This window comes from Zingiber officinale, chromosome 8B (assembly GCF_018446385.1).
Source record: "Zingiber officinale cultivar Zhangliang chromosome 8B, Zo_v1.1, whole genome shotgun sequence".
Lineage (NCBI taxonomy): Eukaryota > Viridiplantae > Streptophyta > Magnoliopsida > Zingiberales > Zingiberaceae > Zingiber > Zingiber officinale.
Window position 1 is genome coordinate 105,816,423 of NC_056001.1, and position 17,016 is coordinate 105,833,438.

General features: G+C 38.7%; 2 protein-coding genes and 1 pseudogene across 2 annotated transcripts; 1 reads left to right on the forward strand and 2 right to left on the reverse strand.

Annotated features, from left to right (window-relative positions):
* Window positions 1-794: 794 nt before the first annotated feature.
* Window positions 795-3,602, forward strand: LOC122014137. The gene has a single exon (XM_042570320.1). The coding sequence runs from the start codon at window positions 795-797 to the stop codon at window positions 3,450-3,452; it is 2,658 nt and encodes an 885-aa protein (XP_042426254.1). The 3' UTR covers window positions 3,453-3,602.
* A 260-nt stretch (window positions 3,603-3,862) lies between these two features.
* LOC122016597 (TOM1-like protein 9) lies at window positions 3,863-11,991 on the reverse strand. Its single transcript, XM_042573952.1, has 11 exons — window positions 11,719-11,991; window positions 10,301-10,379; window positions 9,179-9,277; window positions 8,976-9,092; window positions 8,660-8,823; window positions 7,317-7,398; window positions 6,894-6,979; window positions 6,153-6,323; window positions 5,540-5,804; window positions 5,303-5,456; window positions 3,863-4,395 (listed from the first exon to the last, which is right to left on the reverse strand). Exons 1-11 carry the CDS (start codon window positions 11,817-11,819, stop codon window positions 3,866-3,868), a joined length of 1,848 nt encoding a protein of 615 aa, XP_042429886.1. The 5' UTR covers window positions 11,820-11,991; the 3' UTR covers window positions 3,863-3,865.
* A 2,204-nt stretch (window positions 11,992-14,195) lies between these two features.
* Window positions 14,196-16,654, reverse strand: LOC122016723 (annotated as a pseudogene).
* Window positions 16,655-17,016: the final 362 nt, after the last annotated feature.

Genomic DNA, 17,016 nt, shown 5'->3' on the forward strand with positions numbered 1-17,016 from the left:
CGTAGGATCACAAGAAGCTCTCTTTCTTCTAGCTCAAAGTTTTGATATGGTCCAATATACTATCTTTCCCGTTTAAGATAAGATCAAATATATTTATGATTATGATTGATAACTTATTATGGTAGGGATAATTAATGCAAGAATTTTCTCATGTATTATCTGACAAGGGGTAAATGAATACAATATTTTTTTAGATGGCAGGTTTGTTTGGTGCAGGATTTGAAGTAGATGATTTCATAGGCATGATTTTATCTTATTTTTTAAAGCTGACCTACAGCTCAGATGGACCTAAGGTAAATCCGTCTGTTTCAAAGCGTATTCTAAATCATGATCGGATCCAAATAAAAGATGAATAATTAAATATATAAAAAATTTTAAATATTCGGTTGTCGTATTCATAAGACCCTGTAAGCACGGTGTCTTCTAACTAGTGGAGATGACACCCTGAAGAAGTTATATATGCTTCCATTGACTCGAGCAGCACATACAACAGCGTGAGTTGTTTTTTTCTACCCTTTCCTTTCCTTTTCTAACTGATAACTATGTTTGTTATATTTTCCTCGACTTGGACTATCATGCATTCAGCAAAGATCATTAAACTATTGCCCAATCTCGTCCCTCTTGGAGCAACATGATTCACAAATTTTGTTGTACTTCTTCCATCTTCATCCACAAGTATATTATATTCTCTATAAATAATAAATTTTATTCTACTTCTTCGTATGTTATAGTTTGGATAAACAATCCAAGCATACTTCGTTGGTGTCAACAAGACGTACTCGTTGCTCACTGCCATGCATCACCTGGGGATTCTCTTCCTCATCCTGGCTTTCTGCACCGTTTCCTCTGCTTCGGCGGCTAGTCATGGCGAGATCTCCTACGCCGAGCACTGCGGGGACACCGTCCCGGAATCAGAAGCTACCGCCCTCGTCGTCAAGCACTTCGACCACATCTCCTTCCGTAATGGGTATTTCTCTGGCGGCGCCGGCCTCTTTAGCCAGGTAGACACCTCCGCGGTGTTCGCCCCGCCCTCCGTCAACTTCCGGACCAAGTCCCTGCACAAGACCAAGAAGAATGGCACCTTCCGGATCCAGGCAGCCATGACGCTCATCGGCGCCTCCCAGAACCGGACGCAGCGCAGCCTGCGCAGGAGGCGTTCCCATCGCTCGCCCCACGCAGTCGTGGAAGAAGCCACCTTCGACGACCTCGCCGGCTTCTGGTCCGAATCCACCGGCAAAGTTTGCATGGTCGGCCGTGGTGTCTACAGCGACGCCAAAGGCAAATCCCTTCTTCTCTCCGCTGTCCTGATCCTGAATTTTCCCACGGTTTCCAACTTGAACACCAGCTTGATTGACGGCGAAGTAGAGATTTTGAACCGCGTCGGTGCGCCCAGCAACTTCAGTTCCATCAAGGTTTTAGCTTATTACGCCCCAAACCCCTATCACTTCACCATCTTCCCACAAGCCACCAGTTCATGTCCCACCGTCAAAATTGATCAGGAAGACTCATTAGAAATCGAACCTGCCATAGCTTGCGCTTTCCTCTCTGCTCGGGTGTTCAGAATAGACTACAAGAACAGCGCTGACTGCCCCGAGGGCAGTTGTAGACCGTTAGGCAAAAGCCTGGGATTCACCCCTCGATTCCTTTCTTTGAACCGGGTCTTTTGCCTAGAGAATGGTTCCATAAATTTCAACCTTTACTTCTCCAACTCCAGTAGCTATTCATACGATATGCCTATGAGGCCTGAAAGGTCCTTGGTTGGTGAAGCATACTGGGATCGCCAGAGGAAGCAGTTCTGTTTGCTAGCTTGTCGTGTGATCAACGCAGATTTGCCGGAGCATCCCCATGTGGGTGCCTGCGACGTCGGACTCACTCTGTGGTTCCCGACGGTCATGACACTGAAAGAAAGAAGCGGCGTCGTGGGTCGCATCTGGAGCAACAAGGACAAGAAAGATGTGGAGTACTTTGACATGGCCTCTATCCATAGTCTCAACGATGGCTGGAACAGGATTCATGGTCTGAAGTACAATTACACCGAAGTGGATTCGGTTCGAAATTCTTGTAGCAATGGGATAGCAACCTCCTCTAAGTCTGGTCATCAAGTATATCCAGGTCCAAAATCATTGGGTGGCGTGAGATTAGATATAAACATGAAGGATTCTAAAGGAAAACGGACGTGGAGGGAAGCCAATTTCTTGTCAGTAGGAGACTCTGTTTTTGAATATGATTACAGAAGGACGTCAGACATCAGAAGCTCGGGTGCCGCTGACACAAGTATCCGGAACGTAGGCTTTGAAATAACCAACAGATGGAATCCTTTTGATGATGACGACTTCGAAATAAACGAGCTTGCAGCTGAAGGTGTGTACGACTCTGCAACTGGAAGAATATGCATGAAAGGATATCGATACCCGAAGCAGCTAGGCCAGAATGACACCCTGGATTATGAGTCCATCGACTGTGAAATATTGATCAGTATCCAGTTGGCTCCGATTGATGAAGATGATGAGGTCCGCCTCGATGGAACGATCAATAGCACGAGGATTCAGTCTCAGCCTCTTTATTTCGATACCATAAATATTTCATCCAGTAACAATATGGGAGGACGCGAAATAGATCGATCTGTTTGGAGAATGGATGCGGAACTTATCATGGTTATTATCACTCTAACGTTTTCTTGCATTTGTATCGCGCTGCAGATCTTCCATGTCAAGAAGCAGCCGCACATTCTTCCCTCCGTGTCCATCACAATGCTGCTTGTGCTTGTCCTGGGCTACACAATCCCTCTGGTGCTGAACGTCGAAGCGTTGTTGTTCACGAACCAGACGAACGGGTCAGCTATGCTTCTGCGGAGGAGGAGCAGGTGGATTTCTGCTAATGAAGTGATCGTGAGGATGATATCGATAGTAGCTTTGTTCTTGTCCTTGCGCTTGGCTCAGTTGGCATGGTCATCGAGATCATCAGCAGCGGAAGACAACAGAAAACTATGGGTTCAAGAGAGGCGTGCGCTCAAATGGTGCTTGCCTCTGTACGCTGCAGGGGCGCTGCTCGCGTGGCTTCGGTCGTCCGAGTGGGCGGTTTTGATATCTTACTCTGGTTTTGTGCTCGATGGATTCTTGCTTCCTCAAATCGTCTTCAACATGGCTCAGCAGTCCAAAGGGAAAGTCCTTACGCCATTCTTCTACGTGGGGATCGTGGTGACTCGAGCATTGCCTCACTTGTATGATGTATACCGATCTCGAAGCTACGTTGCTATACATTCGACCAACATTTACGGAAGTGAAGAATGGGACTTTTACTCCACGGCGTGGGACATCATCATTCCTTGCGAAGGATTGCTGTTGGCTTCGATCGTATACCTGCAACAACGGCTTGGCGGTGAATGCTTGGTTCCCAAGAGACTTAGAATGCGTGTCTATCAGTATGAAGAAGTGACTGGTGCTACTATCTAAAAGTGTGCTAGTGATTTTACCTTCTTTTTGTGTGTTATGAAAGTTGTTTTACGTGATACGTGATATTACCCTGGTAGCCAGTAGATACTTCAACTGTCATATGTTATCTTGTGTTTTGTAACGGTTCTGTTGTCGCATGGTCAAAGTACATTAGCACAATACAGTAGAATATATGTGTGTGTGTTTATCCTTCACTTGTTCGAAACACAATGACAGATACTAGAAGACAAGGGCACTGTTTACAAGAAATAGCATGAGAAAAAACAAAGAATATATGCAAAATTCATCTGTGGAAAAAATGCAACAAATGGCAGCAACAAACAAACAAACAAAATATATATATATATATATATATATAACAAATGGCAGCAACAAACAAAATATATATATATACATATATAAATTCACCCACCTTATCCATGAGTAGGCTTATTTTGCTTTGTTTTAGCCATGGTAACAAGATCACCAAAAAGCTTATCCTCGGGACGGGATGGCTTGCTTGAATGCTGCAGATAAGATGAGGATGCTGGCACTTGGTAGGATGAGGTGTTACTTGCGTATGCGCTATGGTCTTGGACAGAAAGCCCGTGCATTCTGTAGGAGAGTTCATTTGGAGTTGAATAAGGATATGAGGATCTCGTTGGGTCGTAAAATTGAGTGTCTTGTTCTTGCCCATATGCATAGCCTGACATGGCTCGAGCACCGTGACCTCCAAGCATTTGCTGCGGATACATAGCTGTCATCTGGCTGTTCTGCAGTGGAGGATACATGCCTGCATAATGGTTGCCTTGTTCGATCTGAGGTTGCATCCCTGTGAACTGGGGCAGCACACCACCAGGCTGGCCGGGTTGAGGAGATTGATGGTGCATATCAGGCAAATCACACTGGGAAGGTTGTTTTTCCCATGGCGGTGGGGGGAAAGCTCCATCTTGGTCATCAGCACCTGTAAACAAATCAACTAAGGTTAATAATCAAGCTAGTAGATAGAGAATTCTGTCCGAAAGTTTTTGGTAGAACAACTAAACAGATTGGAACAATTTACAGTTTTGGTTTCAAATTGCCAGACTCAATGGCAAAAGAAAGCTTTACATGTAAGATTTTGAGAGTGTGATATACCCAAAAAGAGCAGGTTCAGGATACACCTTGGAAGACAGTAATTATGCAAGCAGATTTACGATATCTAATTATGTATAAATTTCTAATTATGTGAATTGTGAAGATAGAATATTCAGCAAGATGCATGCATTCATATATAACGTTGCAGTAATGATAAAGCATCTCCCTATGTGACCTGGTCGATAAGGGAAGTCAATGCATTGCCCTAAAACCCCAAATCTTACAATGGAGGGAAGTCAATGCATTGACACAACTACAATGTACGTGTCCATGAGCATTCTGCAAGATCCATCTCAAGTCCAATCAGGGAAGTGGTTAATACAAGTCCCCAAGGCGTAGTACAGCTGGGGACGCATGATTTTGTAGCCGAGAAGTCCAGGGTTCGATCCTTGGGTGTCATTATCTGGAGTTAGCATTCCGACCATGCGCTTTCAGTTGTGTATCCGTATTTACCTCCCTTCATATCCATAGAATCAATTCTAAGAGGGTCGTTGATGTGACAGTTCCATATTTTTTTTAGGGAAGCAGTTAATACAGTGTAGCCCCTCAAACATATGCCACTGTAATTCAGAAACTGGAGAAGTTTAATACCAATTCCAGGATAAACAATGCGTTTTTTTTTTTTTGGATTTTCTTAAGATTCAGTAAGGACAATACTAATGTTGTCAAGTCAGATTTAATTAGATGAAGAAAAGCAACATAAAAAAAATTCGGATAAGGCACAAAGGTCTTACCATAACCAAGTGCCTGCTCCTGTGGATTATATCCTGCTAGTTGGCCATTCCAACCAAGGCTTAGCTGGACTCTTTGGCCATCACTTGTCTGCACAACTTGACTTGTTTCTGAGTTTAGGCTATCTCCATCGGTACACTGTGCATGCTGTGGCTGCTGAACATGAGGCAAAGGTTGGATTCAGCAGATACACATGGCGGTGCCGTAAATGAAGAAATGGTTTGGAAACAGTTTGCTACCTCATTGTCATTAAGGTGTGTGTTACCAGAAGAAAACATGTCTGCAAGTGCCAAGGCTTTCAGGTCTGGAGACGAATTATTAACAGGTTCGCTGGCAGGAACAAGAGCTAGCATATTCTCTGTTGCAGGTTTGTTGAAGTTTTCGCCACTGAGAAGATCCATGAGATCAGCTGAAGAGGAAACTGAACCATTGGATGAAGAAGGAATAGGCAGGGACAGTTGAAGCGGGGACTGGCTACTTGAATTTGTGTTTGTAGTTGGTGACCTATGTTATTAGTTATATTTAGTTAATTTAATGGAAAGAAAAAGAAAGTAGTGCCAAATATCAAAAAATTTGGATGTTCTTCAGACTCCAATCACAGAGTAAACATGGTCTGACAACAGTGTTGATGAATAAAAGGGTGAAATTTGTGAAGATATTATAATAATAATAAAACTAGCATCTACAACAGTACAACCTACCATAGAAATGCACTCCATACAGAACGATGATGCCAATACTCACTTCAGAAATCAGAATACCTTGTCATGACAATTTCTCCCAACTGTTCATGTAAAAACAACTACAGTGCAAGCAGGAAGATGACAGATCATTAAAAAACAACTTGAATACCTTTGATCTGTCTCTTTGCTAGCTGAAGGATCATCAATATCAACAAGTGCTTGAGGAGACTTTTGTTTCTCCTCACGAACAGCAAGTCCTGCAGCAAGAGCATCATGCTTTGCCAGTACCTTCTGCAAATCATCATTCAAAGCAAGTCCTTGGCTAAGCAGCTCCTCATCTCTGCTAAGAATCAAGAATTAATGTGATCATGGTTGAGTAGCACAAGCATTCTGAAACCTCAGTAACTAGGATCAAGTTAGCACATGAAATTTGAATATTTCATGATTACATCTATGGATAATCAATTGAACATACATACAACTAACTATGAATTTAAAACAGCAAAATCAAGAAACAAAAGTCAATTCTAATACACTTAAGCCAACAGTGGGTTGTTACCTGTGTCCTTGTGTGGCAATCACGGTGTTTGATCCTCAACATCAGAATTGTGTGCATGTAATGTAGAGCCATTATGCACGAATGTCACATCTCACAATATATAGTTGCTTTTTTTTTAAGTACAATGCTTAAAAGATAGCAGAAAACATGCAACGCATAAGAAAAAATGATAAATGATACAATAAAGTGAAACAAATATACACTCTCATCTTAGCGTACTCATAAGAAAGGTAGAGTTAAGAGGAAAATAATGCAACTATCACATGTTTTGGACAGAAATATAATTAAGCATCTTTCTATTTGTCTTTGACAGATTCACCAAACATGGATAGCATAGATGAGAGGGCTTACGAAGTCGTGTTCACAAGATGCACAACTCTTTGTCTGTAAGCACGGCATTGACTGACAAGATCAACTATTACCTCCTGTTTAAGGCCCTGGATCATAGACATGTTCTAGAAGTTAATAATATAGCAGCTCTGCAAATCAACATAAAAAATTCCCAAACCTAAAGATAGAACAAACACATAGATCATTATCAACATAAATTGCAACTGCCCTGCTTAAAGAGAGTTCAGCAAGAGACGAGCTTAAAGACAGCAAAATGTGAAGAGTAACACTTGCTCATTCATGTATAGCTACCGTGACCTCCTAAACATAAGGTTACAGCCAAGATTTTACCGTCTTCAAATTTAGTTGTCAATCTTAAAATCATTGTTTTGGGAGGCAGCTTGACCACAAATATCTTCAGAAAAATATAAAAATGAACTATACCTCTTTGTTTCCAGGATCAAAGGTGTTCAACATATCTGCAAGAACATCCATGATATTGCGAGCATTTTGAATTTCTGAAAGGCTGAGAAGAACATTAGACTCTTTTAGTACAAAATTACATGACCAGAAACGGTGATCATAATCCTCAATGAGAAAAATTGCAGTAATGTCCAAATAATAGAATTGAACAGATAAGAGTTTCTATAAGAATGAGGAAAGGACGCCAGGTCAAATTGCATACTTATTGGTACATGCCTGGACAAGCTAGCTTGAAAGAGAAAAATAAAAGGAAATTTGACATAAGCCCAATTGAAGGGCAGATAAATAATTCTAGTTAATTAAAATGCTGCAAGCTCAAATACATGAAGCAGTGACAACCAAAGAGGAGCATATGGCTATAATGATAAATTAGAAACTTTAGATTTTTATACTGCAGACTGTCTGTTGTTTACATAATGAGTCATCCTCATCAACTATATGCAAAACCACATCATTAGAAATATTTAAATTAACTAAGTCATTTTTCATTATACTAACTAAATCTTGTTTGGTCTTCCCTTTATCTTTTAAACCTTCTACTCTAAGCCATTCCATTCTACTAACTATAGAATATCCTGATGTATTTGAGCATGTTCAAACCATGTTAATCTATCTTCTCTCGCTTTATCCTCTATTAGACCTACATCTTATTGCTCTTAGAAATAATAATTTTTATTAACTTTCTAATAATCTCACATATCCATTTACGCACCCTCGTCTTTGTTATATTAATTTTACTAGTAATGCAAACTTCTATCCATAAAGTATGATGAATCATACAACGGTATTATAACACTTTCCTCTTAACCAAAGGAGCACACAAAGATCACATAAGCCTCCAGAAGCTTCTTTGCATTTCAACTACCCACTCTCTGTTCTTCAACACTATTCCTTGTTCAATAATTAGTTCAAGATAAAATACATACAAATCCTTGTCTTATCACTGAAATCACATTCCATATATTCAATTTTACTTTTATGTATTTATTTAGTTCTAATTTTTTCAAAACAATTCAAAAATCAGGGTTAATTCATCTACTATCAGTAATAACAAAATATCATCTTCAAATAACATACATCGGGTTTATCATAATTATGATTAGCAAGTTCATGGTTCATGTAGTACCAACAAATATGGCACTTAGCCACAACATAAACTGCATCATGGTGGAAGGAAAATAGACAAACACGAACATCATAATGAAGACAAGAGTCATAATCACACTTCACAAACAGTAAATTTGTTACTAACACACACACACACACACACACACTAAGGGCTTGAGGAAAATCAGGTAAAGTACCTCAAGACAGGAAAATCAAATGTAGGTTTAACTGAAGATCCAGGTGCATCATTCTGATAACCATGACCTCGAGCTGATGGAGGATAGGGTTGCAAAGGGGACGTCTGTGGAGTATATGCAGGAACAGACCTCTCAGATCTTTTGGGAAAAACTGCTCCGGCTCTCTGTTGAAGAAAAAAATCATCTTAGATCACGTAAAATATTAAGCTAAACTTGGCATGAACTTGTCCAAAATCATAAATAGTTAGAATCGATAAGTCATCAATCAAATATTTGTCTACGAGAAACATGCAACATAGTAGCAAAAAAAGCATACCAAGAGTTCCTGATATGCTGCATAGTACTGAGGATATCTTGCTTGTGGACCACCAAGAGCTTCTTGCCAAGTATCTATCAATGCAAGTATCTTTTCCTTTACACGATGATCAGGGTGCTGTATGAAGATATCAGGAATTAATCCAGCGGCAAGAAAGTAATGTGCATTAATTGAGAAATATTTAAAAGTGGAATATTTAAAACCTTCTTAGTTACAATCTTGACCATCTTGTGTAACAAATCTTTATCAGCGACATACATATGAACTATGTCGCCACAATTCTTCATCACTGTTTCCAATAGCTGTACCATGCAAATTAGATAGTAATTTCAGGGTACAAGGAATGGTGAAAACAAGTTAAGACAAAGCAGAGATGCTAATTATCCACAAAGAATGGAGAGACATAAATTACGATGTGTGAACAAAAAGTTGCTAATTACTATCCAACATTGTGTCATAGAGACCTAAGACACAGTGACACTTGTTATTATGCTTATATGCAATAAGGTATTGTTACCATTGGTCAATTCTGAATTGCACAGCACAAAGAGAACATAGACTTAAGCCATGTTCGGTGTCAAATTTAAAACAACAAAGGAACCTCCCACTTCGCAAAATGAGAAAATGTGATTTGCCGGTCCATTGCTAGACTAGTCCTTAATGCCTAATATTGTTTAGGGCAGTGGGGTTTTGGTCACTTCCCACGCCTAAGATGCCCAAAACCAATTTGATAGGATAGTTTTGAAAATGCAGTGCACCTGGATAAACATGGAAGGAGAAAAAAAATCTGATTCTATCGGATCCAAGGAGACATGGGTTTCTATTGCTTAACAAGGAACTGACTTCTTTCAATCTTTTGCATTGATTAGTAGAGCATATGCATCTTCCTTTACTTCCAAATTAGATTCATAATCAAGATAGTTTAAATCAATGGGCCTAGGCTCCTCAACTTGTTATCTCCTTTTATGACAAATTGTAGTCATCACCAAATTCAATATATAATCGTAAGTTCATAAGTAGTTCATTGCTAGTAAGTAATTCAATAGTTGCAATTTCCCATTAAAAAGAACATTATAATGGAACACACTATCACATGGAAACTATATGTACTTAAATATTTTAAAATTATTCAGAAAAGGAGACTATTGGTAGAAACAAGATCTGGTAAGATTACAAATTTACAGCTACAACACTATAAAAGTTACCATGTCCAACAAATAAAGAAAGAAATGCATTGAGCAATCATGTTAAACCAAATTACTGGATCAAGAAATCCCAAAACCAATAGCAAGTAGACATATATAGGAAAAACTATGAGCACTTACTGTCAGCGCAAGACATTGAACCTTCAGATTCTTACTCCCAATACGTTTCCTGATGATCTTTACTGCATCTTTAGCTTGCCTAGTAACCCAAGTCCAAATAAGGAAATTAATTCAATATTTAAACATATTAGGACATGAAAGTGTATTAGAGGAAGTTATGAATAAATATGAGGTTGGAACGTGACAGTCCTTTATTTTCAGCTTACATGATTAAATTTCAGCAATCAGCTTTCCTTCATCTTGTATTAAGGAGAAACACAACAAAAGATTTTGGAAGATATATACAGGAAATTATGTGAATCTAAAGGCCAATTAAAGCATCCGTACTTCATAACTTAGTGATAGTATAAAAGTCACTATGTAGGGATAAGATTCATATATCCAACCTCAAATAGTTGGGACAATGAGGCTCCATATGTGGATGCACTACTTCACTAATAAAACTGATGGTACTAATCATCACCTATAATCTTTTTAAAAAAAAAAACAGTTGGCACAAACATGGCTTGATGTGTATCTTGAGTGTAAGACCATTTCAACCAAGATAATTGATTCACTAACTCTATATGTTCAACCATTAGTCACTTTGATGAAAGTTCACATATCTGTGTCTTATAATTTTCTATCTGGGAACTCAATTGGGTTGTCATAATCAACCCTAATTAAGACTATGTTGCCATCATAACTCCCTAGTCAATGGTATGTGAGACTCAATCCAATAGGAGGCTCTCTGCCTTTATAGGTTCCTTCAAATTGAAACAACATCTCACCTAGAACTAGACATGCTCTACTCTGATAAAATAATAATAATAAAAAAAATAATAATAAATCACCCATTAGATTAACTTGATAAATCCAAAGCACCAGCAGGAAATACTTAAGCTCAAGTTAACGACAGTTTGCTTGACTAAGACTTATCAAATTCCCTAATTAGCTCACAACTCTTATGCGAGATTAATATAGGATGCTACAATTAGAGACCTTAAGGATAAATGAAAAGCTATACAGTGGGGATACAAGAATAATTACCTACATATCAGTGTTCTCTTAAATGTCTAAGCCATCTGCTTCCTCATTCTAATCTAATTGCGTGCTACTAATGGTTTCCTTCATCACAACGATCCAAAAATACCTAATTAAAAGATTGCGCAAACTGCGTCATCCAAAGCCCCTACCTTGCCAACCGTGACAAGAAACACGTATCACCAGCTTCTTACTTATCTGATTGAGAAAAATTCAAAGAGCAATGATCGTTAACATTTTCACCAATAATGCGATCGAGCTCAATGTAGGGAAGATCATATACCAATACAACGTTGAAATAACAAAGCAGGTACAGCAATCAAAATTAATCAACAAAAAAACGTTACGGCGGGCAATCGAACAGGGAAAAAAAATGCAGTAGAAAGGTTACCCACCCCGGATCATGGTTAAGGATACCACAAATCTCGAGATTCATTGCCCAGTCGGGGCCGATCAGCATGTCACTCGTGGCTCGATCCACCAGCGCACCCGCCATGAAGGCGACCAATCGGAATTCAGGCGAATCTAGGCACCCCCCTGCCGAGATCGAAACCGAGGAAAGCGAGGGGCGGGAGAAGGAGAAAGAGTACCTTCCCAAAAGGATATCGTTTCCCTCAACCTTCTCTCCATTGCCTTCTCTTTCCCTAAAAAAAACTACTACGCCGATATTGAATGCCTAAAGATACACTTTCTTCTATAAATAATTTGAATTCCTTCATTCAAATGAATAACAAAATGAATTATTTATAATATTACAAATAACTGATTCGTCCTCTTTCTTTTTTTTTTTGTTTTTGCAAAATTATTGTATTTTGCCATCTTATTTGTCAAATTTACATCGTTCTAAATTAAGATTATGGTCAACCACAAAAGTGTATCATAACATTGGAAATATTATTGATACGATTGTAAATATAGATCCTATATATCCATATTGATAAGAATTTCATACACCGAATTACTCTTTATTGATTAAGATCGTGATCGTATAGTATGATTTTGTGAAAATTGAAGATATGTTATGGAGATAAATTCAAAAGGTAAATTAATTTAATAGATTCAGGAAAGAGTAATCTCTTTTTAAAATTAACATCAAAATTGCTATACAATTCTATATTTTGAATTTCTAAACAAAAATGATTAATTAAAGTGCATTGAAGTTTTTAGTGGTAACGACTAAATATGTTGTTTGTTAGAATATCACAATAAAATTCCAAGGTACATGAAGGCAAAAGTGATCGACAAGAAAAATATTAAAATGATATTTATATTTATATCGGTTCTAGTTTTATCCTCAAGTGACAACCAAAACTTTGCAATGAGAGTCACACTTGTCTCTTTGCGTTCTCTTAGCAAAGGAAAAGATCGGCTATAATTTTCATAGTGCACTATAGTTTTAGTTTGTAGGATTGCAACACTCATATCTTAGAATAACACAATGAACAATTGTGAGAATATAACTCAAAAAAAAAAAATTAATCAAGGTTAGATAACGTCGAATCTATGGTGACCGACCCAGTCCAACCCCATCGAAGTTTCCCATCGAAACTTTTTGTTAACTACATAAAGTTCATGTTCATTCATCAAAGTTTTTCTTTGTTGATGATCTTATGCAAAAGCGGAGAAGATGGTTGGTTGAAAATGGTGGCTCTACTATTGACCAAATGAAAACTCCTTGTTATCCCAAGATGCCTCTAAAGTGCTCCTACGTCTCAAAAAGAGCATTAGTTGTCAGGCCAGGAAAGGGGTTCCTGACGTTGATATTCCGACGCTCAAGTCAATGATCGGGTCGATGAAAAATAGCTAGTAGTATGTAAATTGGCGCAACATCATGTACCTTCGCCTATAGATGAAGATTCATTTTTATAATGTCACTGTTTAGGCACCAATTTCAAAACGTTTCAAAAAAAACCGATCATAAAAATATTCTGACACATTTTCCAAAAATGAAAAAGAGAAAACTTCAAATATACAGCTTAAATGCAGAATATGTTCGGTCCTCGATGGTACAAAATACCAAAAAGGTAATATGAGGTCATTGGATTGAGGAGCCCACTATATGTTTAGCTGATGATATGACGGAGCCTCCCCCGATCGGCCTCACTCATAGGTACCACCTAGTCGGATTAGAGAACTGTAGTTGAAGACTCAACCTTCGCTCAATCTCTTTGTTGGGTCAGAGAACTCGAACAAACCGAGTATCCAGTTGGTCCGATCAGACGCATGATTCGATTGGCTGGACCGAGTATCTAGTTGGTCCGATTGAATGCATGGCTCGATCAGCTCGATTACTATGTCGAACTAGTTAATTGTGTTGTTGCTATACCAAGGATAAGACTGGCTCTCCGGAATACTAACTTGGCTCAAAGCTTCATCAATGTCTCGTGGATCAGCATCCGACCGGCCCCTCAGTCCGATCAACTGCCGGTCCGGTTGGCAATCTGTCGACTGAAGTAATAACTGCGTTGGCTTCAAAGGTTGACCTCTTTAACCCTGACCGCCATGTCATCTAATCTTCTTGACTTTGACCCAACTCGGAGGTCCCACCTCAATCACTGTATCAGTTGAGTTGAGTTAGACAACTCCACACGGGTCTACATCCAATGGTGAAACTTTTATCAGTTACTCGAAATTCCTCTTCGAGGTTTATGCAGTTGGCAAAAATGATCACCATGTATTTAGTTGGGATCAACAATTCAGAAAAGTTAGAGAGCATGAACATTGAGAGTTTGCTGTACCTCATCTACAAAGGAGGAAGAATGAATGAAGATCATCTAAAATTCAGAAGCTATTAAGCATCTAACATGCCTCTGCAAGTATTTACACTTCTAAAAAGAAACCAAGAGCCTCCCTAACTTCCTATTGTACATCTTTAATGCCGAGCCGAAGGGCTTCTCGAGCCTTTTAAATTCTCAAGCTTCTCTAAGAATGAGAGCTTCTTATTAGTCACAATATTAGGAAGCTTGTTCGTCTTCACATCTTTCTCCTCGGAGTCTGGATCAAAATGCCAACCCATGAAATCGGATAGAGTCATTGAGTCCGGTGCCTCATTCAACTTCTCCATCTCTTCTTTCGGGACCAGTTTCTTCACTGGTCTCATCTCTGAGTCGGTCAGTGATCGTCTTCTTGTAGAGTTCTCGTTGGATGGGTCTTGAGCTACAGAGTCAGCATAAAGAACATCATCAATTTGAGAGATCACAGTGAAGGACAAGCTTTCTAAAACCCTCGAGTAGCTCTCTAGGATAGACTGTCCGACATCCTGCAGAAATTATTGAGGAAAAAAAATACCAAGGCTTTGTTGGTTTCTGATAAGAAAAGTTACATATAGTACTATTTTGTTAGTTACATTGTTGTATTGAATCTTGCTGGTATCGAGAGATGATTGAGGAATTCCAGGGAATCACTGCTTAATAAGTTGTAAGATGGTCTCAGCTCTCCCCTCAAACTGCTCCCTCTTATCCATGCTCACTGCTGAGCCCCAAGATGACTTGCTATCCTTATTGTGCATCTTTCTCATCCAAATGATGGCTGATGCCTCGATTCGATTTTTCAGATCAAGGATCTTGTATTCTGTTGACAAGTCTACAGATTCAAGGAATTGTTCGGGGTTGAAGACGTCATCCGTTATGCTCTTGTAAATTGCATCCCCAAGAATTGCTCTCCCATTCTGTGATGCATTTGGAAAATTTTAACTCAGATACCATACATAAATTGAACATGTTGATGGTAGTTGATATCGATCATTATCAGATTTGCAATAAGTTGCATCTCTTTTCAGAACAACATGAAAAGTTTCTTTCAGATACAAAAAAAAAAAAAAGAAAGGGTGAGCTAAGGCCACCAACATGTATTCAAGGAGCAGTTAAGAGACTACAAAGACCAAACTTTCCCCCACAAAATCCAGATCCACTAAGCCATAAAAGTTGAAAGGAAGAGAATTGTTACACTCTACACAGTTTATTCTTTCAAAATAGCTAATCAAAGTGACCTTGAGTGATGTTAGAATGCACCCTCTCTCTCTGTAACTGAATATTCTAGGGACATAAGTGGGCAAAAAACTTCAAGGAAGTTGAAGAATAGAGTATATTGCAAGAAAGAGTAAAATTTCATGATAAAATGGCAAATTCAAAAATCTAGTAACAGAAAAGATGTCATACACATTCTGAAAGTATGGTGAAAATAGTGGAGATTCATTATTACCTTCGGCAAGGATTCAATGTATTCCTCAGGGACCTCCATTTCCGTTAGAACTTGAGCATTGATGGCCATAGCTGCCTTGAGAACTTGGTTAACAGACTCTTTCTGAAATTGCAGCCATTTCCTTGACACTTCGGTAAGTCCATTCGGAGGAACTTCGACAACAGGAAGCCACCATTTATCATCATTTCTCTCTGTGTTTCCCTTCTCAAACTCATCAGCATCTTTTGAAACATACCAAAACTCATTTTGGTCCTTGAAGTTATCAAGATAAGTCTAGAATTCACATAAGAGGAAAACTTTCAATCATCGTAGGAACTTTTGGGTTTAGATTGTTTCTGAAAGCATGGTGGTACAACTTACTAGGAGCATAGCATCCAGCTTTCTCAGTGTAGGGATGTTCGCTTGAAGATCTCGTCTCTGGTGAGTTACCATAATCTGCATAATTATTAACAATTGAGAAGAAGAAAAAATCTACAATAATACAGCAAGATGGGGACAAATGTTATACAACCTCCATGTTGGATCAATCCATTGATCGAGAAGAAACAAGCTCTACAACATGATCAGTGACAGATAAAAGCCAATCAATTTCTTTTCTCCACCTTGCTCTTGTTTCAGCAGACATAGGTTCGAGGCTGCTCACTGAACACAGAAGCTGTACCAATCAAACAACATGAATTTAGGAAGGATTCGGTTTCTGTCCATCAGAGAAAAAATGACTCAATTGATGTGCAGAGCATTCAATATATTCAATCATCATTTAGGCCCAAGCACTAAAAATCACAGTAGATATACAATGGAAAAAGGCACTTTGAAGTTAGATCTTCTTCTACATTATGAGGTAGGCAAATCTTTGCTTGGAATGAAAATAAATTGCAAATTTAGTATCAAGCTACATTTTCTGAAAAGTTCTTTCAAGTAACATATGCCAAACTAATTGAGAACCAGAAATTAAAGATTACTTTTTTTTATTTAACATTTGATATTGCCCATGAAATAAGGGAGATGGAAGGTACCAGCAAGATTGGTGATGGCATTGGATAGAGCAAGGGATGATGGCACTCCTTTACCCCCACCTGACATGTCTTCTCCCAGAAGAAGTTTCGCAAACTTCTCCTTCATCAAATGCACATCCGCATCTCACCCATCGAATAGAAACAAACACTCGTTAGGCATATTGAGAAACGATCCAAAGCACCTTGCCACAGGAACTGTCTAACCTCAACATCTATCTCAATCGCACGTATCACGAAGTAATTCTAATACACAATTTCTTTAAGTCATTCTGTCGATCACCTGTGTACCTGTGTAAAAATAAAAGAAGAAAATAATAATCTGTTCTACTTTTCTGATTAACAAGATGTAATATATATACAAATGTACATATCTTCCTCTCCTATAATTCAGTAATTCTAAGGATAATTATCATATTTATAGCAAGAATCATTAAATATCATTTACTTCCCTAACATATTTAGAACAATAATCATGGG